The sequence below is a fragment of the Mustela nigripes genome, chromosome 6, assembly GCF_022355385.1.
Source record: "Mustela nigripes isolate SB6536 chromosome 6, MUSNIG.SB6536, whole genome shotgun sequence".
NCBI classification, from domain to species: Eukaryota; Metazoa; Chordata; class Mammalia; order Carnivora; family Mustelidae; genus Mustela; species Mustela nigripes.
In genome coordinates, this window is record NC_081562.1 from 136,821,123 (window position 1) to 136,844,914 (window position 23,792).

General features: G+C 43.7%; 1 protein-coding gene across 3 annotated transcripts in view; it reads right to left on the bottom strand.

Annotated features, from left to right (window-relative positions):
• Nucleotides 1-23,792, bottom strand: part of CAMK1D (calcium/calmodulin dependent protein kinase ID) — a 430,643-nt gene that overhangs the window by 371,344 nt on the left and 35,507 nt on the right. The window contains exon 1 of one of the 3 annotated variants that reach the window (XM_059404327.1): nucleotides 6,905-7,000. The exons of the other annotated variants lie outside the window; for them this stretch is intronic. Within the exon in view, the coding sequence (XP_059260310.1) occupies nucleotides 6,905-6,984 (80 nt within the window). The 5' untranslated portion in view covers nucleotides 6,985-7,000. Of the gene's footprint in view, nucleotides 1-6,904; nucleotides 7,001-23,792 lie in introns of those variants that run through there. 3 annotated transcript variants of the gene reach the window in all.

The window sequence follows — 23,792 nt, forward strand, 5'->3', positions numbered from 1 at the left end:
GGGCTGGGAGGAGAGATTGAAAGCAAGAGGAAGGAACCCAAATCCTAACTGGGTACCAGGCGAGGGCAGGTGAAGGAGGATGTGGGTCACTGAGAAATGGGAGATAGAGGAGCCCATGGGGAGAGCAGGGGGAATGGAGGGAGAGTGCACTTGAGACATGCTGGGCTGAGTCACGTAGGGACATCTGGGGAGCCACTGGATAGGCGGGCAAGGTCTGGGGCTGGAGACTAGGGCGGGAAACCAGGACACAGGACTTAGCAGCATATACATGAAATGAAAATGGCCCTGGGGCAGGGGGCAGTGACCTTGAGATGTCCCCCAGGGCGACAAGGGGGTACAGAAGCGAGGGGATGAAGAAGCAAATCGGGCAAGACATTTAGCCTTAGAGGGTATCAACTTTTGGGGGCTGGGGGACATTACCAAGGCAGAACAAGACTTTGAACAGGAAGTCCTGACTAGACACAAATGTCATAACAGACGTATAAAGAACAGCAAAAGCCCCTCTAAATGCAAATACACACCACTCAGAGTCTTTTCCTTGATTTTGGATCCACAGAAACCAACCCCTAAAACAACCAAATCAGTCAGGATAGAACATTCATGGCTATCTGAACAAACATGAAGGGAAATGTCCCTTAGATCCAAATCTGGGACAGTCCAGCTATCATTTCAAGCTGCCTTCCGTCTGGTTGGCAAGAGGAAAACTAAATTTCCGTGACTGACACTTTCAAACAGAGGTGACGTATCCCTGGGTAATTCAGACTGTCTCACTCAGCGGCCAGCTGTAACAGAATTTGTCACAGGTAGAAATTCAGGGGGTTTCTTTTTGATACAATTAAATGGTCCCTAATAATATTGGATGAGCTGCATAGACAGGAAATGAGGAAACTCTCAAGTACCCGGAATTACAGGGAAGGGACAGAAATCCCCCTTTCTGCGGCTGTTCTGTACCATAAAAATGATCTTTCCTTCCCAGATATGAGCACTATCTCCATGTACATAACCAACACCCCTTCAAAAGAAATAAAGAATACCGTGAAAATTTTTACTAACAAAAATCATTACAGGGGCGCCTGGGTGGCTCAGTGGGTTAAAGCCGCTGCCTTCAGCCCAGGTCATGATCTCAGGGTCCTGGGATCAAGCCCCACATCGGGCTCTCTGCTCAGCAGGGAGCCTGCTTTCCTTCCTCTCTGCCTGCCTCTCTGCCTACTTGTGATCTCTCTGTCAAATAAATAAATAAAATCTTTAAAAAAAAAAAATTCATTACATATATACCTGTTTCCTAAAGTGAGTTCAAATGGAGAAAACATAACCCAGAATACCATTTTCCATCTACCTGTTAAGACTTTTTTTTTTTCTTTAATCTCCTAGCTTCCCTTCCGTTTTGGTTGGGCGTTCCCATGGCATGCTGGAGCTTGAAATTCATAGTTATTCCCATCCAGGGAGCTGCGTCCCCTCGTAATACCTGTTATTATGCAGTAATGCTCGTGGACATGGGGCACCTGCTTGTCAGAGCTGGTGAGTTATTTTTTGATCATAGTGTAATTATCCCATTACCAACAGACGCTGAAAATCAAGAGGAACCAGGGAAAGGAAACACTCTGTCCCTCTTGTTATACACAACTAAAAATCCCTACTGAAAGATTCCTCACCAACAGATTTATTAGCCCCTCAGTAACTGTTTGTGGTTTGAGTCAAGGAGAGAATTTTCATGGTGGTGTAACCTACCAAATATGAAGGGGAAAATCTCCTGAACACCCGCCTTCAAGGGTATAAAAGAAAACATCAAGGGCATGACTGGAACTATCAAACAGAAACCAGGCAATGTGACTCTGCCCAAACCATGGCCAGTGACATGGCTAGTGTAAGTGAGAAAGACACTAGACCCTAACCCCTGAAGCCTATACTTGCCCAGTTTTGGAATTCCTCACTCAGAGAGGGAGGTGCCCAGGCTTGGTTTCACTGGAAACCATGATGCCGCTCAGGGCCTCCTGCCTCCTAAGAGGTAGAAGACTGGAGATAATATCATCAGCTCTGCAAGGAACCCAAGTGGGCAGATCACACTGGCAAGCAGGGCTTCTGTAGGCATAAAGGAAAGCAATATGCTCATTTGTGTTAGGAGTTGATGCAGGAGCATGCCTGCACCCTTCCACCCTCCTTCTTGTCTGATGGCCAGAGCACTGGACTTCTCGGTTGCCCCAGATACCAACATGAGCCCAGAGGAAAGAGGACAGCCCTCCGGGAATGGAAACAAATTACATCTGACACTATATAAAAGCAGAATGACTCTCAGGCAGGCATCAGCAGTAACAGTGCTGCTGTAACACGCTTGGGTTTTCTCCTGAAATCTTCAGTCTTCCTAGATTACATGACGATCCTTTGCAAGAGAGAGGCTCTTAGAAGAACCAGAAACTGCAAGCAGTCTGGGATGCTGAATTCTCCTAGACCAATTCGAAGAAGGATATATGTGACTAAAATTTCCACCAAAAAGGATTAATTAAATTTGCAAGCCTCAGGAACCTCAAAATCTTACGAATCCAGAAAATCCATTGCCAATAAGGCCTTATTGGAGTTATTAAAACAAATATTATAATTTATAAAAAAATGAAAATAATTAGGGGCACCTGGCTGGCTCAATGAGTAGAGCATGTGACTCTTGATCTTGGGGTTGTGAGTTCGAGCACCACGTTGGGTGTAGAGATTACTTAAAAAAATAAAAATCTTTTAAAAAAATTATTATTATACATGTTCATTCATTAGAATTGGTCCATCAATGTAAAATACTGAAATGGCTATTGTAGCATACATCTACTACCTTTACCACAAAAGTGCCATGTTTTAAAAAGTTGCACAGCTGTGCGCAAAGCCTGAAAAAAAAATTATATACAATTCTTTATCACTTACTAAAAACTTTTTAAACTTCAGTTTCGATATCAGTCATTATGAAAGTGCATTCCATCTGGAGTCCTGCTCCGGATAAACAACAATGATGGAAACACTACATAAAAACCCAATACACAGAATAAAATCTGACAAACCAATTTTTCCAATATTAATATTTTCTGCAACTTCGAAATAGTGGGAACTCTTTTTGCCTTTTGGTGTCTGTGTTCTGTGTGTGTGTGTGTGTGTGTGTGTGTGTGTGTGTGTGTGTTTTCTCTTTTGATCTAAGGCTGAATCACTTTCTGGCTTCATTCAGAATCCGCTGAGGCCCAATGGGGAGCTAGCTATTTGTGCTCAGCGCTTTATGCCCTAGGAAAACCATGGGTCTGACTCATTTCTACTGTGTGCCCTATGTCTTGTTAATAAAGCTTGTGGAAAAGTCAAGAAACAGGACTTGGCTCTGGTTATTGAGTGGATTTTCCCATTTTTCATGGTAACTTGGAAAATGTTCCTGCCCAAAGCAAGTGGGTGTTGGAATAACCCAGTTCTATTCTTGGAACCTCCAGTAAGAAGCCTCAGGCTAGCAATCTCACCTCACTGGGCTGAATTTTCTCAATTTTGCCTCTCTTTTTTTTTTTTTGAAGTGGAGGGAATACGGAAGGATAGCAACTGATGAGATTATGTCTGCCAAATTTTGAAGAAAATAAATGAAAAATCATAATGCTTACGAGATCTCCCATCCCCAGGGTTTTAAATAGCAGGCTAGATTTCCATTTGTTTGAGATGATGATGTCTGAAATGGAAATGCATGACCTCTCAGGCACCTTTCTAAATTTCAGGTCAAAAAGAGACAGAGAAGTTCATTCACTCACAGCAGTCAAGCAAAAAAGAAACAGGTAACTTTTCTAAAGTCTCATATGAGCAATGCCTTGACCACAGGCCAACCTCAGTTCAAGTCCTCTGTCTACAGTAAACCTGTGCCCATCCATTTCTCAGCAGAGGCAGATTGCCACTACCCATCTTCTACCTAAGTGGGGGTCTGAACTCCTGGCAGATGTAATAACGGGGATCTTTGCTTTACCGAACATCACGTGTGTTCTTACAATACCTTGATTAGTTTCTTAAAAGGATCCACCTTGGACTTCCAAATTAGCAAAAAGTAAAATAAAAACTAGTGTTAATCACTCTCAAGGATGAGCTATGACAGACATGCTCATTCGTAGTAGTTGTAGGAGAATAAATCAGTAAAAAAAACCTATCTAAAAGTCAGGATGGCGGGCGCCTGGGTGGCTCAGTGGGTTAAGCCGCTGCCTTCGGCTCAGGTCATGATCTCAGGGTCCTGGGATCGAGTCCCGCATCCGGCTCTCTGCTCAGCAGGGAGCCTGCTTCCCTTCCTCTCTCTCTGCCTGCCTCTCTGCCTACTTGTGATTTCTGTCAAATAAATAAATAAAATCTTTAAAAAATAAAAAATAAAAAAATAAAAGTCAGGATGGCATCATGGAAGCCCTTAAAATAAAAGTATATCTTTTAACTTAAATTTCCTTCCTCAGGATTTATCACAAGACCCATTGCAGCAGTATTCACAATGGCCAAGATATGGAAACAACGTAAGAGTCTGTCGACGGATGAGGAGATAAAGATGGTGTGGGGTAGACGTACAATGGAATATTATTCAGCCATGAGAAAGAAGAAAGTGCTGCCATTTGTGACAATACAGAAGGGCCTTCAAAACATTACGTTGAGTGAAATAAGTCAGACAGAGAGAGGCAAATGCTGCATGGTGTCACTTATGTGTGGAATCTTAAAAAAAAGAAAATGTCAAACTCTGATACAGAGAGTAGAATGGTGGTTGCCAAGAGCTGGGGGACGAGGGAAAGACTGAGTCATAAAAGGGTACATACTTTCAGCTATAAGAGCAGTAAAATATGAGGATCTAATGTTTAACATGATGACTATAGTTGATAACATTGTATTATATCACTGAAATTTTCTAAGAGAATAAAGCTTAAATGTTCTCACAAAATTTATATATATAAATATGCAATAGATGTGATAATTAACTGGATGGAGGAAGCTTTTCACAATGTATACATATATTGAGTCATCACAATATACATTTTCATATCTCCCCACTTTATCTGTCATCAATAAAGCTGAAAGAAGATACCAATTTTAATATATGTGCTGCCAAAGTAAGCACTGAAAAAAACTATACTGAAACCAGGTGACTTAAAAAAGAAAATAGTCAGGATTGTGCAGAGAAAGGTATGGACAAGGATGTCCCCCATATGTTATGCACAATAGTTAAAAAAAAAAAAAAGAAAGAAAGAAGCCAAATGTCAAAAACAGGAGAGTGGATAAGTAAGACACATCCAGACAAGGAGATATTAAAAAGTCATTGAAAAGTGTATTTGCAAACAACTATATAATTCATGGTAAGTTGCCCTGGATATAATATTGGAAGAAAAAAAAATCCTGATTTGAAGTTATATAGTAGTAAGTGTGTTAGCAACTTAGACAAATGCAATTAGCAAATGAGCACTGTAATAATAATAATTTAGGAAGAGTCACTCAGAAAGCAAGAAAGCAAGTCCCTCTCTAGTGCTAACGTGGGCTCATCTGCGTCTCTAATCTGTCAACAGCTGGGCCGTGTTTCATCCTCCATATGGCGCCCCAGTATTGTAATCACAGGTTTCTTTTGATGACGTATCTCTGCATCACCTGACCCACTGAACGGAGAGCTCTCTGCAGGCAAGGGCTAGTTTCAACACTGCTTTGGACATTGCAATATATTCTGCTCTGACACCCTGGCAGGGAGGCTTATTCATTCGTGCTCCTTGTGCTACGTCAGTTACCCTGGAGTGCCAGGGGGCTGGAAGAGGTTTCTTCTGAAAGAAAATATAGATGTCCAGGGAGCATGTGATTGCAGTGTTGGAGTGGGGTCCCTACGTCCAAGATCTCTGGGCAACCCCCTCTCATGCTCATCAGATGTGGCCAGCTGTGGGCCTGCCCAGGTGTCATTTATGCAGGAGCCATGAGGCTGAGGAAACACCAAGAGGCTTGCGGTTCACTGTGGCTTAACCTTGGCTCCCACGCCCCCTTCCCCAACCCCAGCAAATGCTTCCTCGGCCCCAGCCCAGGCCCTAGAGCTACCTTGGGAGAAATCCCCCAGCCTGAATGCCACCCTAAACAACTTGTTGTCCCCTCCCACTGGGCCAGAGAGCTCGCCTCAGTTTTCCTTCTCTGGAACCTGTTTTCTCTGGCATAGTGGCACTCCCCAAATTCCTAGCTCTCTTCAAAGAGAGGACATTGAAACATCCCCCACTGTCCACCCCACAAGTGGCTGTGCTAACATCTCTGTCCCTCTCTCTCTCTCACACACACACACACAGAATAGAAGAAAATTCAGAAGGTCATAGTCCATCATCTTGTTTAGGCAATAATAATAGTTACTACATTTTGAAACTTATTCTGTGCCAGCACTGTGCTCATAAGCTCTTTCCATGGGCTGTCCTACAAGACGAGTGCCATTACTATCTCCATTTCACAGATGAGAAAACAGAGGCTGCAAGGGCTTAAGCACCTGTCCAGCATCCCACCACTGAACTAGGACCCATGCCCGAGCAGTGTGACTATGGAACCCCAACCAAGTCACGGTCATGCAGAAGTCAAAGGGTTCAGCATCTCTGTACTGGAAGGCTTTTAGCGGGTCCACCAACAGACCCTGTGGACACACTTACGATGAGGCTCATTTCTGGCAGAACATGGCCAGAAAGCTGGGAGGCTGGAGCAGGGGTGGATGAAGTAATAAAGAGGGAAGAAAAGAGAAGGAACAGGGCTGAAAGGGCAGCAGAGTGCACGGGCGGAGAGAATCCCACTCACCCTGGAAAAACTGTGACACTGAGTGTGGCAATGGCTTCCAGCTCTTTCCACCGCCAAGTACTAGTCAGAACCTTCCCTCCAGTGCCCAGAGAAATCCCTGCTTCAGAGCAACTCCTGCATGCACACTAAGCCTTCCTACCTTGACCATCTCCCCAACGCAGTCTGTGGAGTTACTCGCAGGGCTGCTCTGAATCCTGGCCTGGGATCATCAAGCCCCATCCCAGATAGCTTAGAAACAAAGCCGTCCAGCTAGAGGGCTGTAACAGAAGGAGAAATAGGACTTGGCAGCCTTGAGTCATTCAACCAACACCCTTCCTCTCTGTGCTACATAATTTTTCCTTCTCTGAATTTTATGTGCAACCAGCAATCAAGACAGGAAAAACAAGCAAAGTCTTACATACACCGCAAAATGCTGATTTGTCTATTCTATTAATAATACAAAATCTCAGCAAATGCAAATGGCATTACATGAATAATTCCATAAAAAGTTAAATCCAAACTAAATGTTTCAATTTTAAATGACATTTGCAGAGACCTCTCTGTTAATATGTTTAATACTGATTTTTTTTAAAGGGACAATCCTGTATTTTCTTAAGGAAAAAAACTGCGAAGACAATAAAAACCAACAAATATTTTTAAAACCGAGTTTTGAAACTATCTTTTATTCTGCTCGACTGCACCAGTCTTGCCCACAAGAAGAGCCACAATCATGTATTAATAAATGCTTGTGCCCCCACAGTCGAATGCCTGTCTTTCAAAGAAGATAACATAACCATGATTTCTATCTCCTCAAACAAGGAGGTTATTTCTCAGCAGTGAGTTTATAATAATGAAGCAAAACGTGCAGCAGTCCATGATAAATAGCCATAGACACAGAACGCCTAGAAGAAATAATTTTTAGAAAATATAAATACTTACAGAATAAATGTGTATCAGTAACATATACCCCGGATACTAAAATAAATGACTGCCTGACTTAATAAGTAACTTTATTTTTTAAAGGAAAAAAATCACACGTGTTACAAATGATATTAACAGACTAGAGCAGCTCAGGCAACATGCAGCCTGATTCTTCAAGAAAAGGGAAGCTAATAATCTAGGGAAGGTGGTCCTCCAGGTATAATGAGACCAACGAGCGTAGCAGGGGGAAATCTACAAATTGGGGAGGTAATGTAATCCAACAGGGAAACAAGACAGATTTACAAGAGAAAAATCAAAGAGGGTCAACTAGATTTCTTTTTCCAATAGGAATTCAAAATGAATGCTAAAGGGAACCTTTTGAGTACAGAAAAAGAAACTGATTCTCCCTAATTTACTTCCTGAATGTGAACTGAATTTGGCCATCAAGCAAGATCTGAAGAGCCTTTGCTAAGAGTACATCTACAAAGGCAAAGCCAAGTACAGAATTAAGGTAATCAAGCATCCAAAAAAATTGACACAAAGTGCTGGGATACTGTGACCAAGAAAGAGGATTTTTCAAGGAAACTATCCAAATTCAAATTAATGGGAGAAGCTGCTAAATTGTCTTTAACACTTTGCCTAAAATACCCCAGAATAATGGTGAGAGCTCATCAGAACGCGTCCAGAAAGAGGCCTACAAGTGGGCCTCAGTGTTAGATTTTTTTCAAATAGCGAGGCTTGAGAAAACTGTGAAACATTCACAAAATGCAAGCTGTTTATACAAAATTTAACATCTCCCACCAACTAGGAGACAATAGGCACAATAGATAAAATGTCAAATTAAAAAAAACTCTAGCCAGGATCCTTGTAGCTCTCACTCTCTCTAGCCATTTCTGAAGCCACGGAGAGAAAAAGATGACTTCAGATAAAATATGTTACAACTAATATATATTGCTGTACTACAGGCCTCTCTCTTCTCTGTACAGTGAGTTTGCTTCAAGACATCAGGTTTTGACAAAACAGACAAAGTTTACCACAATTATTATCTTCAGAAAATAACAGTTTAAGACTCAGCCAAATGAAGAAACAGTGTCTCTTACTTCACCTGCTCCATTCCCCCTATCTCCTGTTGAAACGCAGAAATTTTTTCATTAAAGGAATTAAACCACACATTTATTAGATGATGATCCTCAGACTTTGGGCTTGCAGAGAGCTGTAGAATATTCTCCCCCAAAATATCAAGGAACGCATTGGAGTCACCAACTGTGAACTTTCCAGTAAGGTCGGTGGTACACCCCAAGGACCAATATGGCACCCATCATGTGATGAAAGGGAAGATGCTGATCATCAGCAAATAGGGAAGACAAGATTTCAAGGAAAAGGAAGATTATCTTTCCCATTTGATATCTCTGGATTTCTGAAAACCTGGTACCTTTTTTCCCTCCTTTTCCTGCACACCAAGGAAAACTCTGTCATGAATCTTCATCGAGACAAAGTTGTCCCCGTGGTACAGATCAGTGTTTCTCAAAGTGTGGGCTTCAGACCAGAAGCACTGCCATCGTCTGGGACCTTGTCAGAAATGGAAGCTCTCTAACCCTAAACAACTCTGGGGCTACAGCTTAGAATCTAACAAGCCCTCCCGGTGATCTCAGTGCCAGCTAAAGTTTAAAGACCAACAGTATAATCCAAAGACTATGCATTTCAGAACTGCATAGACGTTCTGCAGAGACGTCCAAGGAACCTGATTCAAGGCTGGCAGACGTAGGTGTCTCATCTCCAAACTCTGTGCACACAGTGTATTTTTTTTTTTCAAACAAACAAGGGCACAATTTTGATCTGAAATATGTGGTATGACAATGAAATGGCGTGTCTGACATCAGAACGACCCCCACACGCAGGGACTGAAGATCCATAAACATCAGCAAATGACCAGCAACTGCCTCAAACGCACAGTGCCATGACCTTCTGGACTGACTCATCATTGCCACCATCATCACTGACACTGACACCACACGAGAAGTGAGGGTAACATTGAAATTCATGATCTCATTTTTATTTTGATCAACCCAGCAACCCCATGAAGCTGGTGTGGTGACAGATACCAGCGTCCCATTCAGCAGATGTGGAACCTGAGGCTTGGCCAAGAGCATGTGGGCCACCTGGAGCATCTCATACTTGCTCTTGACAGTTTTTCTTTTTTTTTTTTTTTTAAAGATTTTATTTATTTAACAGACAGAAATCAGAGGTAGGCAGAGAGGCCGGCAGAGAGAGAGGAGGAAGCAGGCTCCCTGCGGGGCAGAGAGCCCGATGTGGGGCTCGATCCCAGGACCCTGGGATCACGACCTGAGCCAAAGGCAGAGGCTTTAACCCACTGAGCCACCCAGGCGCCCCGACAGTTTTTCATTTCTAAAGCAGTGTACCTCACTCCTTTCCTTTGGAATCCAGAGCAGGAAGAGTGCTTACCACAGTACGATCCCCAAATGTGTAATTCCCCAAGTGGGCCAAGAGTGTTGTCATGATATACGGCACACACAGAATGCTGCAAAGGTTCCCAGCCATTCCCCGGCAGGTCTCGGCACACCCCAGTGACCTGCCCTTTGTCCCCTGCTGGCCTTCCCTAGGATCCCTGGGACCATCATGTGCTTCAGTTGATTTCTCTGGGTCCCCCTGCACCTCAAGAGGGCAGCCCTCACCTCTGCCAAAGCAGGCTGGCCATTTCCCCCATCCAGCCCTGCCAGGAGATGCAGGCATGATTCTAGGACATCAAGGCCACAAGGTCCCTAAGACAGAAAGGACTCAATTCCCATGGAAGAAGCTGCACTTGGGGGAAACGTGCTATGCATCATGGTGCTGTGGGCAGAACCCAGCCCTTGCAACCTGACCAGGGCCAGCAAGGAGCTGTCATGAGTCAAGTAGAAAAGAACAAGGAGAAGATGCTCGTGAACACTTTCCAGGGACAGAAAGAACCCAGGAGGACCACACAGATGAGCAAGTCATTCATTTAAGGAAAAGATTTTTTAAAAAGAAGAAGAAGGAGGAGAAGGAGGGGCTGGAAAATTCAGTACTGATCATCCCCACTATACCCTGGCCTGTTTCTGGTATATGAGTATATACCAGTCACAGGCATCTGCTGTGACTTACAATTGGTTTCATTTTTAATAGACACTGTTTGACTTATCTTTCTCTAGTGGCTGTGACGAGGAACCCCAAATGTGTCAGGGTGTCAGAGTGTCAGAGCTTCCGGTGGGTGGGTGAGGGGAACAGTCTGCTTCCCCTCTGGTCATTGCATCTAAAGGCGCTAATGCCACAAGCCCACAGGGGGAGCCCCAGTAAATACCAGGAGAGGAGGGTCACTTACAACATGCTGGGTGAGGATCATACCTGCATGATGAGCCCCCTGGGCTCAGTCTCTTACTATGCTTCTCTCAACAAATGTCACCGGACACACCAGCCACTAAGATGAACTCCAAGTTATAACAAGACTGGTCAAAAGACATCAGCAGACCTTGTAGCCTTTGTTTTGGAGTCATTATTTTGATTTCTGGCTTTGTAGCTACTATCAACAATGAACATGAGAAGCCAGGTTAGACTATCACTACAAATTCAAACACATTTACAATATTTTCCTCCTCGAAACCCTGCAGTATATAAGCCAAGGCTTAGATATGCCCATGGAAAAAGAAAACAACACTAAGAGGACTAGCCGAGGTCTCCTGTCCCAGGGATGGTTACTCAGCACCCAGACTGGCCCAAAAAAAATCCTCCATGAGTCAACATTCAGTGAGATGGTGTCAGGGGAGCCCATGAGGAAAGCTCAAAGCTTAGTAATGAATGAACACCCTGGATTTTTTAGCACTTATTTCACAGATAAGGAGGGGAAGAGCAAAAGTTCACCGTGAGCATTCTAGAAATGTCACAGACACACAGTGGCCATTACAACAAATCATTGTTCTCTGCCACCTTTGGAAATGAGTACAAATCCAAGAAGAGCAAAAACACGGAGGAGATGTACAAAGATGGGTTAAAAATAATCAATATGAAAAGGCAGAGGGACGAATGCCTTCTAAGGTGAAACTGAGACTCAGCAAAGGCTAGACCCCAGGTCATCCCTAAGGTCTAGATTCACTTTACCTTTGGCTACCCAGTAAATGTGTGTCACTCCAGTCAGAGAGAACGAATATCTGTCATCAAACACGTTATATATTTGCCCCACTGCCTTACAGAACTGGAGGTGTCCTCCTTTGATCTGTGAAACCAAGAACAAAAAAGATTTATCAATTCACTTTCTCTGGGGAGCAGCCCGCCAGAGAAGCACATTTTTTCCCCTGTGTTTCTTCAGCCCCGCGAGACACATTTATTATAAAGAGACAGATATAAATCTGTTTTGAGCAGACTGCAAGAGTAAATTCGGATGATATTAAGCTTCAGAGGAACTGGCTTTTTACATACCTCTGGAGCAAGGGGTAGGGTAAATTGCTCCAAGTTCTTGCAATTCCAACCCAGCCCCGCATATTATCTCCCCTGGACGTGCTTATTAACTGGATGACTTCACATATGAGAGACAGAGAAATACACACACTCTATAAAATGCACATAGTAAAAGAAAAAAATGCACACAGTTACACATTCATACGAGGAAATGGCATTTCTGACTTGTTATTACCCTTGCTTTGTTGGAAACTGTTAGTCAATGCAATAATGAAATATTTGCTAGCAATATGGCAGACAAATGGATCTGTTGAGAATTATGGGGAAGCCCTAAGAAAATATAAAGCATGTGTCAAGATTTCCAGTGACATGGATAAATGAAATATGGTATATACTTACAAAAGAGTATTATGCAGCCATGAAAAGGAAAAGTTCTGACACCTGATACCACATGGATGAAACTGACAACATCATGCTGAGTGAAATAAGTCAGACACAAAAGGACAAATGCATGCCTCCACTAACATGAAGTACTTAGAACAGGCGAATTCACTGAGACATTGAGTAGATGAGAGGTTAGCCAGGACTGGAGGAAGGGGTACTGGAGAGTTATTGCTTGATGGTTACAAAGTTTCTGCTTGGGATGATGAAAAAGTTTTGGTAAAAGAGAGTGGTGATGGCTGCATGACATTGTGGATATAATTAATGCCACTGAATTGTACATTTAAAAATGGTTAAAATGCCCAACCTTGGGAGATATAAATCTACATGTATATAGACAACTTACAGAGAATAATGTACTAAAAGCCACTGAATAGCACACTTTAAGTGGATGAATTGTATGGCCTCTGAATTGTATTTATACCTCAACTGAATTTTTAAAAAAAAGTTCTCAAGAGGGCGCCTGGGTGACTCGGTTGGTTAAGCGACTGCTGTCAGCTCAGGTTATGATCCCAGATCAAGTCCCACATCTAGCTCCCTGCTTAGCAGGGAGCCTGCTTCTCCCTCCCTCTCTCCCTCTCCCTCTGCCCATGACCCCCTCCCCCTACTTGTGCTTATCTCTCCCTCTTTCTCTCTGTTGAATAAATAAATAAAATTATTTTAAATAAATAAATAAATACTAAAAGTTAAAAATTTGTCAAGTGGTACAAGAGCTTCCTGATCACCCCACATAAAATAGCATTCCCTCTTGGGTCAGCTTATTCTCTATCACAACATTCATCAAGAGTGCAACTGGTTTCTTTGTGTACACATTCCTAGCCCACATCCCATTTCCTGTCCTACCCATGAATGTAGGGACTAAACACACAGAGGTAGGCTGTGGAGGTAATACTCATTTGTCTCCCCTGTGCCTGCCCACAAAACGTGCCAAAAATTCGTTTAAAAATGAGTAAAGGAAGTAAGTCAATAAGGAATGGAAAAGGCAAGAAAGGGACAAAAACCGTAACAGAGAAAAATACCTGTAGGACTTGAAAAGAATGAGCACAGGAGAAAACCAGTGGATGAGAACACCACTGGAACCGGCACTATGCGTGACAACTGAGTCAAGAAAGAGAGTCCCTCACCTACATCTGCTCCGAGTCACCCACGCTTTCCCACGTGACCACACGCCACACCCACCTGAACCGAAGCCCCACCCCCCACCGTCTACACTGGATATGAACAATTCTCAGGAAGATCTGACAGGGCACCTATCTTTGGTCCAAATGTTTCCACAAGCAGAGGAAGTCAGCTGTGCCAGGAGCATACCTGGAATAGTGACCGTGGTGTTTCAGACAGGGCATGAGAAAAGTAGAGTCAGCAAACCATGTCCCTGGGAAAGAATTCTGTTTTTATTTTCCCCAGATTTGTTTCGGGGAAAGCACTTAGACCATGACTGCTGTAAAGTGCTCAAGAAAATCACCTATTTGTATGATTTTTGTCAACTTCTACCACAGCTGGAACAGACGGGTCAAAACCTCCTCCCAGACTGGATATTCACTCAACCAAAGACTTCTTCCCCAACCCCTTGACATCGCATGAAGCAGCTTCCTCCTTGCCCTTAGGCCATTCACAGTCCAGCGAGAGGAGTCTGCACAGCCCATTGTAACATAATGTATGGGTACAGTGATAGATTTAGGAGGAGGGACCTCCAGGAAGCTTCCAGATGGGCTTACTGCAAAATAATGAGCAGGAGTCAACTGTGGGAGGCAGGAGGGAGTTGGAGGCAGACGGCCAGTCAGAAGACCCAGACAGGCAAAGCAGACAGGGCTGGGGGAGGGCAGGAATTACGATGGTGCCATCCATAGTTCAGTGGGACTGAAATTTGAAGCTGGAGGGAGGGAATGCTGAGAAAAGAAAATGTGCAAAAGAAGCAAGGCCTTATATGATTTGCTGAGAGTCTTGGCGCCCCCCCCCCCCCGTCAGTGGCAGGCTCCTAAAGGAGTCCAAAATGGGGTGTGACATGACCTTACCTGCATTTTACAGATTTTATTTATTTATTTGACAGAGATCACAAGTAGGCAGAGAAGCAGGCAAAGAGAGACAAGGAAGCAGGCTCCCTGCTGAGCAGAGAGCCAGATGCGGGCTCGATCCCAGAACCCTGGGATCATGACCTGAGCCGAAGGCAGAGGCTTTAACCCACTGAGCCACCCAGGCACCCCTTACCTGCATTTTAGATCCAGCACTCATGATGACCTTTCCTGATAGTGGGCATCACTATCCCCATTTAGCTCATCAGGTTCAGAGAAGCCAAACAGGGCTGCCCTGGGCTGCTCACTGCAGGACCCAGGCTAAGGAGAAATTATTGAGGGGTTTAGACATGAACATAAGGACCGAGATAAGGCAGTAAATGGTGGGGCAGAAATATGGATGGTAAAGATTTATTTTAGAATTTCAGGGCATCTGAGAAGGTTTACAGGCAGTACTGAAAGAGACAGAGCAGACAAAATGGAAAATGCTAGAGATGAGGGCGGTGGCCAGAGGCCAGCAGGCCAGGGCAGCAAAGCTCCAGAAGGATGAGTCTTAGATAGAGGGAGAGATTCTGAGGTTTGGAGAGGTGAAGTCACAACAAGTCACTAGGGCCAGCCTCTGCCCCCCGGAAAGTGGCAGAGAAAATCAAGAACAAGCAGTATGAGAAAGGGCTGGAATATCCCATGAGAAAATCTAACAGGCTGTTCAAGGCAAAAACATGACACAGCAGAGGTAAGAGGTGGCCCAGGTAGAATCAGGAAGTATGATTTTGCAGAGAACCCAACAGTTTAACTTTTCAATATCTTTTTGTCAGATATCCTCTTTTCTTCCAGTTACTTTATAATGTCTTTTTTGCATTTAACTTTCTAATATCTGTCATTTATTTTGGTGTCTGGGGGAGGGAGCAATGGCGGTTCCTAACTAGGGATGGCACTGCTCCCCAGGGGGGGATCTGGAAGCAAGTGGGGCTTGGTGGTCTATCTCAGCGGGGTGGGCACTCCTGCCCTTGAGCGGTGGGAGTCAGGGAGGCTGAATGTCTGGAGAGACACCGGGCACTGCTCAGCTGGGAAGCATGATCTCAGCCACAGAACCAATAGCACCTACAACAACGTGTTACTTTTTCCCAACTAGTTAGACCAAAATCCCAGTGTCTGTCTATTTAGTCACACATTCAGTTATAGTCAGACACCTTCACATGCCCTATCCCCACTGACCTTCAAACATACCTAGAGAAACACAATTTAAATGCTTTGAAGTTCATAAACAACTTTAAAAAACCAGCCAAGTATGGCTAAGCAGGAGTCTCCCTGGTTCCGATACTTGTAGCAAACCCTTAACTATGTGTGCAAATATTAGAGCTAAGTGGTTAAACACCACTGCGTCCGTGTTGATACAATTCATTTGCTCAGCAAACTCCTTTCTCACAGATATGGGCTTGAACAAACTCCAGTCTACCCCCAAGGGTTCTCAGTTGGCCCTCCAAAGGTACGGAGGTCTTGATAAATGAGGTTTTCTGCAGGGGCTCTGACTTGTCAGGGGTTCTGGGGCCTGCCAACTGCAGGTGTTAATTATTCTATGTTTCTATCTGACAGATGTGAGTGTCAGGTAGCTGCTCAGGGCAGTGGGCATGCGAGTCAATACACAGGTGCTCTGAGCTAACATGGAGTTGCAGCCCCAGTTCCCACTGAACACACAAATGGTGCGGAGTACAGCTCTCTGGCCGCCATTTCTACAGAGACATCATGGGTTGGTCCCACAGTTCCCTCAAGCTCTGTCTGCACTGGATATAATGTATTATCTTATGAAGTCCCCATGTTTCTGACCTGAGCAAGTGATTTAGTCTTGAGGTCTACAAAATGAGCTGGCTGAACTGCAGGCAACTGTGGACGTCCCCAAAGGGAGGCATAGAAACACAAGAGCTATTCTCAGTCTTCCAAAAGGTCCCACAGAAGCCACACATTTACCCACGATAGGATGGCACAGACTAAAACATATTTACTTTGGACTAGAACTACATCAACTCAACGGGCAGTGGCCCTGGTGACGGCTCAGGGAGGAGAAGCCCTTGCTAGCCGCTAGGTCTGTCCTTTATTCATGGAAATATAAAGGAACTGAATTAGCACTTCAAAAACAGTTTCCTTGATCCTTGTTATTAAACAGGGATCCCTTAAAGAAGATGTGGTCCGTACACACAATGGACCATTACTCAGCCATCAGAAAGGATGAATATACCATTTGCATAGATGGGGATGGGACCAGAGGGGATTATGCTAAGTGAAACAAGTCAATCAGAGAAAGGCAATTATCATAGGGTTTCATTCATATGTGGAACATAAGGAATAGCACAGAGGATCCTAAGGACAGGGAGGAAAAACTGAATGGGAAGAAATCAGAGAAGAAGACAAACCACGAGAGACTCTTGGTATAAACAAACAAACTGAGAGTTTGTGGAAAGAAAGGGGGATGGGGTAATTGAGTGACGGGCATTAAGGAGGGCACGTGATGTGATGAGCACTGGATGTTATACACAACTAATGAATCATTGAACATTACATCAAAAACTAATGATGTATTATATGTTGGCTGATTGAATTTAAATTCAATAAATTAATAAGGTAATCCTAAGGTCCCTTGTATTCTAAAGTTCTAGGATTCTTTCACAGGAAGTTATTTATACCAAGAATAACCCGTAAGAGCCTTAATACATAATTAATGGGAATAAACAGCTTTCTCTCTTGGCTTCCCTATACTTGTTTATAGAGTTTTTCAACTTTTTAAAGTTGTATTCATTTATTTTTTTAAGATTTTTTTTTTTAATTTGACAGAGAGAGATCACAAGTACGCAGAGAGGCAAGCACAGAGAGAGAGAGAGAGAGGAGGAAGCAGCTCTCTGCTGAGCAGAGACCCCGACTCGGGACTCGATCCCAGGAGCCCAAGATCATGGCCTGAGCTGAAGGCAGAAGCTTAATCCACTGAGCCACCCAGGCGCCCCAAGTTGTATTCATTTATAAGGGGTGCCATATTTCTAAAAAGAATTAGGTGCCACTGTACAGTCTCTGAAGATTAGTAAGGAATGGTCTGGATTTATTCAATTAGCAGTTTCTTCCTTAATTTCTACCTCTTCACAAAGCTCAAGCAACTAAGTATTCATTTCTTTTCTCTTTCCTCCTTTTCTCTCCAAAGTGCAGGGAAGCCTTGTCAGGTGGCTCCCATGCCATCACCCACGTGATCCCCCTGGCACTCCCTGGCCTTGGCTTCATCACCAGTAACATCAAAGCCACGATGCCAGCTCGACTGTGAGGCCTATGCCAGAGACGCAGTTGAGATGATACAGGGGAGAAACTTCGGAGTTCAGTGCATTATATAATATAGTTTATTTTCATTTCACTTGCTCGTTTATAAAGATTCATAAACATTTGTAAATGCATCATTTCATTATAATTATTATGAATGACGGACTACAAGTTTAAAGTATAGTGAACGCTCGCAGGTCAAATATTTTTAAACCTGACAAAAAAGATTTTCTACAGGGATTCTATGGCACATCCTTGCATAAATAAGAACTGAATCTCTTAGAAAACCAAACCTGAATTCCAGTTTTCTGTTTGGTTGTGAATTTAGAGTCATTATGTAAGATCTGTTCGTGTAATTATTTTGAGATATAATCTTTTTGAGTGTTCACTATGCCAGGAACTGGGCTAAGAAATAGCATCAATTATCTCGTTTAATCCTCACAAATAAAGTGGGTTCTATTATCATCGCTATGCAAGAAAGATGTTTAGAAACAGAGCAGGGATTCGCATGAGGGGGGAACCGCCTGTGACTACCTGCAACCTTGAATCAGTGTTCTTAGCTGCTATACCATTCCATGGGGCAGGCGTGACCACCAGGATGGCAAGACGGGGACAGCCTGTGCTAAGTCGCTTGAAAGCCAGCCCCCAGCCCTTCAGTGCATCTGGTTTCCTGTGCCCACACTGCTGTTCAGGCCATATCATCAGAGATTTTTCTTTCTTTCCAGGTACTTTGACCCACTTTGCTCCACACTCTTTTCCTGCCGACAAACGGATCGACCTAAATTACTTAAGTAGATAATGCAGGCAAAAACAAGCAAATAAGACAAAACGAAAGAAAACCCTGCTTTAGGGACATAACCCTGGAGTTGTATTTATGCCACAATGATGAAGCTATTCACCTGTACACTGGGTATCTCCTCTCTGAGCTCACAAGGCAACTCTACACATTCAAAACTCCTTACCTTTCTCCCCCAGACCTGCTCCTGTGTGTCTTCTCAGCACAGGGCACCATCTTTTACCCAGCTGCCAATGCACAAACACTTCTTAGCCCTTCCTTCTTGGATGGTCCCAAACCTTAAATGATCCCAAAGAACCGAACATGACCTACTTCAGGATGCTATCTGTCTGTCCCATCTTCCCATAGCCCTGCCGGTTCCCACACCCTTCACCTCTACCCCAGAACCCCTCCACGAATCCAAGAGCAATCCAGCTGGTCTCCTTGACACCTGCCTTAAAGTTCCCCACTACAGCTCTAAGCTGGGCTCTCAAGGACACGGAAAGTCTCACCATGTTTCTTCTTCAATTCCCTCACCTTCAGGATAAATTTCACATAACTAAGTGTGGCACAGAAAGTCCATGAAACCATAACTCCCTTTCCAGCTTCCCCTCTCGCCACTCCCCTATTCTTTCCTGAACACTCAAACAGACCTTGTGTTCCTTCATCCTCTGGATCATAGGACCAGAGTGGTACAATCTGCTTGGAAATCCTTTCTCCCCTTCTCAGCTGGTAAACTCCTACCCATCCCTCCGGCCCCAGGCCCTGCACCAATTCATCTATGAAGCCTTCCTTGACTCTCTGAAGCCAATTCTGAGACACGGCGACCACACCCTTCTAAGGTTTTCTCAAGGAACTTCTCCTGACAGCTTCTTCACACTGCAACACAGATTCTTCTCCCCAGCAGAAGGTGGGCTTCTCTTCCCTGGGATGACTGCTGGCCGGCTTTTTTTTTTTTTTTTAACACACAATGTATTATTTGTCCCAGGGTACATGTCTGTGAATCATCAGGCTTACACATTCCACAGCACTCACCATAGGACGTAACCTCTCCAATATCCATAATCCAGCCACCCCAACCCTCGCACCCTCAGCAACCCTCAGTTTCTTTCCTGAGATTAAAAGTCTCGGGCGCCTGGGTGGCTCAGTGGATTGAGCCGCTGCCTTCGGCTCGGGTCATGATCTCAGGATCCTGGGAGCCTGCTTCCCTCTATCTCCCTCTCTGCCTGCCTCTCCATCTGCTTGTGATCTCTCTCTGTCAAATAAATAAATAAAATCTTAAAAAAAAAAAAAAAAGTCTCTTGGGGCACCTGGGTGGCTCAGTGGGTTAAAGCTTCTGCCTCCGGCTTGGGTTGTGGTCCCAGGGTCCTGGGATTGAGCCCCACATCGGGCTCTCTGCTCAGCAGGGAGCCTGCTTCCTCCTCTCTCTCTCTGCCTGCCTCTCTGCCTGCTTATGATCTCTGTCTGTCAAATAAATAAATAAAATCTTAAAAAAAAAAAAGTCTCTTACAGTTTGTCTCCCTCCCTGGTCCCATCTTGTCTCATTTTTTGCTTGCCTACCTGCCACAACCCCTGCTCTGCCTCTCAAATTCCTCATATCAGTGAGATCATATGATAATTGTCTTTCTCTGATTGACTTATTTCGCTTGGTATAATACCCTCTAGTTCCATCCACATTGTTGCAAATGGCAAGATTTCGGGGTTTTGATGGCTGCATAGTATTCCATTGTGTATCTATACCACATCTTCTTTATCCATTCATCTGCTGATGGACACCTAGGCTCTTTCCATAGTTTGGCTATTGTGGACATTGCTGCTATAAACATTCGGGTGCACGTGCCCCTTCGGATTACTACATTTGTATCTTTAGGGTAATTTTATAACCCCAGCACCCAGCACAGGCCCAAGTACAAAGTAGGGGCTCTGTAATACCTATTGATTACATAAACATGAATAAAAACCACATACACGGAAAGAAAAGAAAACCATTGGCTTTATAATTCATTGAGGTGAGAACCAGTCTTGGAATCTGATTTGAGCTTATAAGACATCCCCTTAAGGGAAGACCTTAAGGAGAGGAAAGGCGTTCTTAAACCAGAGATTTGTCCCAGATGGAGAAGGGAATTCGATAAGGAGCACACACTTCCTGGAGGCCCGTGTCCTACCCCAGGTGAAGGTTGTGAGTCCCTGTCCACTGAAACGTGAAACCCACAAGCGGGGATTCCAGAAAGATAAAGTCACATCTTAAAATACACTCTGATCCTCAGAATATAAATTTCTCGAATCCACAATAATTATATCTTAGGTACTATTTAGTCAGGATTAGTGGTTGTGGGACATGCGGCTGTTAAAAAAAAATCATTGAAGCTGTGTGAAATCAGAGAATTAATAAGGACTCTTGACTGTAAGCGAGGAGGTCCATGTGGCTTCCGAACTCCAAACTCCGGGATTCTCCGAGCTCTTTTATCTCCCAGGCACAGAAGCTTCAGTCAAATAATAAAAGAGTAATTCAGATGCTGTTCTCCTCACTCAGCCCCCAGGCTGACTCTCAGACTTCAAGTGCACCGTGAGCACAAGTTCATGGTCAAGTCCAAGTAGCAGAAGCATCTCCCAGCATTGGAACATTACCCCTTTCGATGAGCCCTAAAGACTCACAATTCAAGGCCATCCTGTTAGGGACATGCTTTAAAAGACTGTCTTATAAAAATAAAAATCAAATACTTCATACTCGGAGTAAAAAAACCTGTCTACAGAGACATGACCCTGAAAATCATCCTTAAATTTCTAAAGCTATTAACAGCCACGTGCAAATGACAGATCTTCGCTGACTTAGGATGGGGTTACATCCCGATAAATCCATTCTAAGCTGAAAATACGGTAAGTCGAAATGCATTTACTGCATCTGATCTACCAAGCATCACAGCTTACTTGCCCTGGCCTGCCTTAAATGAGCCCACAACCCTCCCATCAGCCGACAGGTGGGCAAATCACCCCATATGAAGCCTATTTGATCATTGGGGGTTGACTGTCCATGTCATGTGTTGCAGATGGCCTTGAAAGTGAAGACCAGAACAGTGATGGGTGCACAATGTTGTCAGGATGGCTTGCCTGCCCTTGAGATCGCTGCCTGCCTGGGAGCTGCCCAGTGTCCGAGAAGACTGACTGCACGTTCCCAGCCCGGGACAAGATCCAACTTCAAAATCCCAAGTATGGTTTCTACTGAATCTGTATCACATGTGCACCATCAGAAAGCTGAAAAAATCATGAGTCGTGGATTACCTGTACATTCAGGTAATTCTCGTGATTCACAGTGGTTGAATCTTATAAAATCATAGTGAGAGTTGAATCAGATACCGAACCACAGCTTCGGTGCAGGGGGACAGCACAGCACTGAGCTCCCATGGGCCTCTGGTCCAAGGACTTTTTTCAACCAACCCATACCTAACCTTGCCTTATGTGTGTTTCTGTTTAAAGACACCCTCTTTAATATACATTTCTGGTTCATTAACATGAAACATGGCCAATAGCTCCATAACTCATGCCTGAACAGGCTTGTCTAGCATGTGTGCTTGCTCCTGAAGGCACATCTCCACCTTTTCCCATTCAGGAACACTACACAGCCCCTCCACACTGGGCTTCAGAGCCACTGGCAGCAGGGAAATCACTAACAAACAACACAAAAATGTGAAAAACATGGCACTACACAGACGGCAGAAAGGACGCTAGTTTCCATCAGGACAGCTGAAAGGGGACAGCAGCACGTGGCCTCGGTCAGCCTCAGCTGGGAACATGAGCATTCAGGGATAGATTTGTTCACTGCCATGCTCCTGGCCCCAGGAATGAGCCTGGGAGAGACACATGCACCCCCACATAACCCCCATGATGATTCCAATACACCACCCAGAGAGGTGTGCTCCCTAGCTTCTGAAAAAGAAGATACAAAGAGTAGCAACTGTAGCCTATCACTCAGAAACAGTTGCAAGAAATGCAGGACTGCTCTACCAACTCCCAGTACCATTTATGTGTTTGGTTTTAAATGGTTTCTTTGTGCTTACATCTGTTAAACCACAAAAACAGGAATGAACCGATGCTGAACTTTCTTACTCAGCAAGAGGTAATACTCATCCATGGATACACAAAACAATTGCAAAAACACAAAGGGCTCCATGCATTGACTTAGGAGGTGTGTTTCCAAACAAATTTCATATTCTCTTGTGAGTTTAGATAGCTACATTTGTAACATATTTAGGATTTGCTCAAATGTATAATAGTAATTAACCGTGAGAAGAACAATAACTTTTTAGTATTTAGACCCTTGTAGCCATAGGAAATTTAATTTAAATGTAGATACAGATTTTTGCAAGGACAAATATAATTCCCGAGGACAGTAACATTCTGTGGGAATAGAATATGAATTTAGAGAAAAAAAGAGAATGAGGTAGAAATTCCAATGGTTAAAGAAGAATCAATTCAAATACTTTTTAGATGGGTGATGATGGGTCTGTGGTGTTTTGATTCCACTGGTTATATTTAAAAGAATGACGTAAAGTTTTATTTAAAGATGTCGATATTTACAATAAGCTAGAAATAACATCCTTTGCAATTCTTAAATTATGATGAAAAATGTTAGCTATCAACACAAAGTGTGTAAGGGGATAGAAGGATTTACAAAACTATTTTAGGGATTAGGTGAGCAAAAGGCAGAATACAGGCCCCTCCAAGGCAAGCTCACCTTTCCATTCCAACCCGTTCTTAACATTGTGCAAAAGAAACTAGAAATCTGGCTTTTTCTATGTACAGTTTACCTTTTCGTACTATGTTGGTTCAGAAATTTTTTAAGCAGTGTGCAGGCCAAATAAAACATGTCTACAGGCCAATATTTTTTTCTACCTTTACTCTGAGCAACAGTTATCATCCTCTGTCACCTTTTCCATGTGCTGATAGGAGAGCCACTCATTCAAAAAATGATCAGTGAACACCTCCCAGTTGTTCCAGACACTATCCTGGGTCCTGGGGACACAGAGATGGCAGAAATACAACACTACCCTCAAGGAAGACAAATGACAGGTAGATAACCTTTTGCAATAGCATCTGTTAAATTCAGTACTGGTTAGATCCTAGGTAGAGTGGCCATGGACGCTTGGCTTGAGTGGGTCTAGGAATAGATGGTTTATTTATGA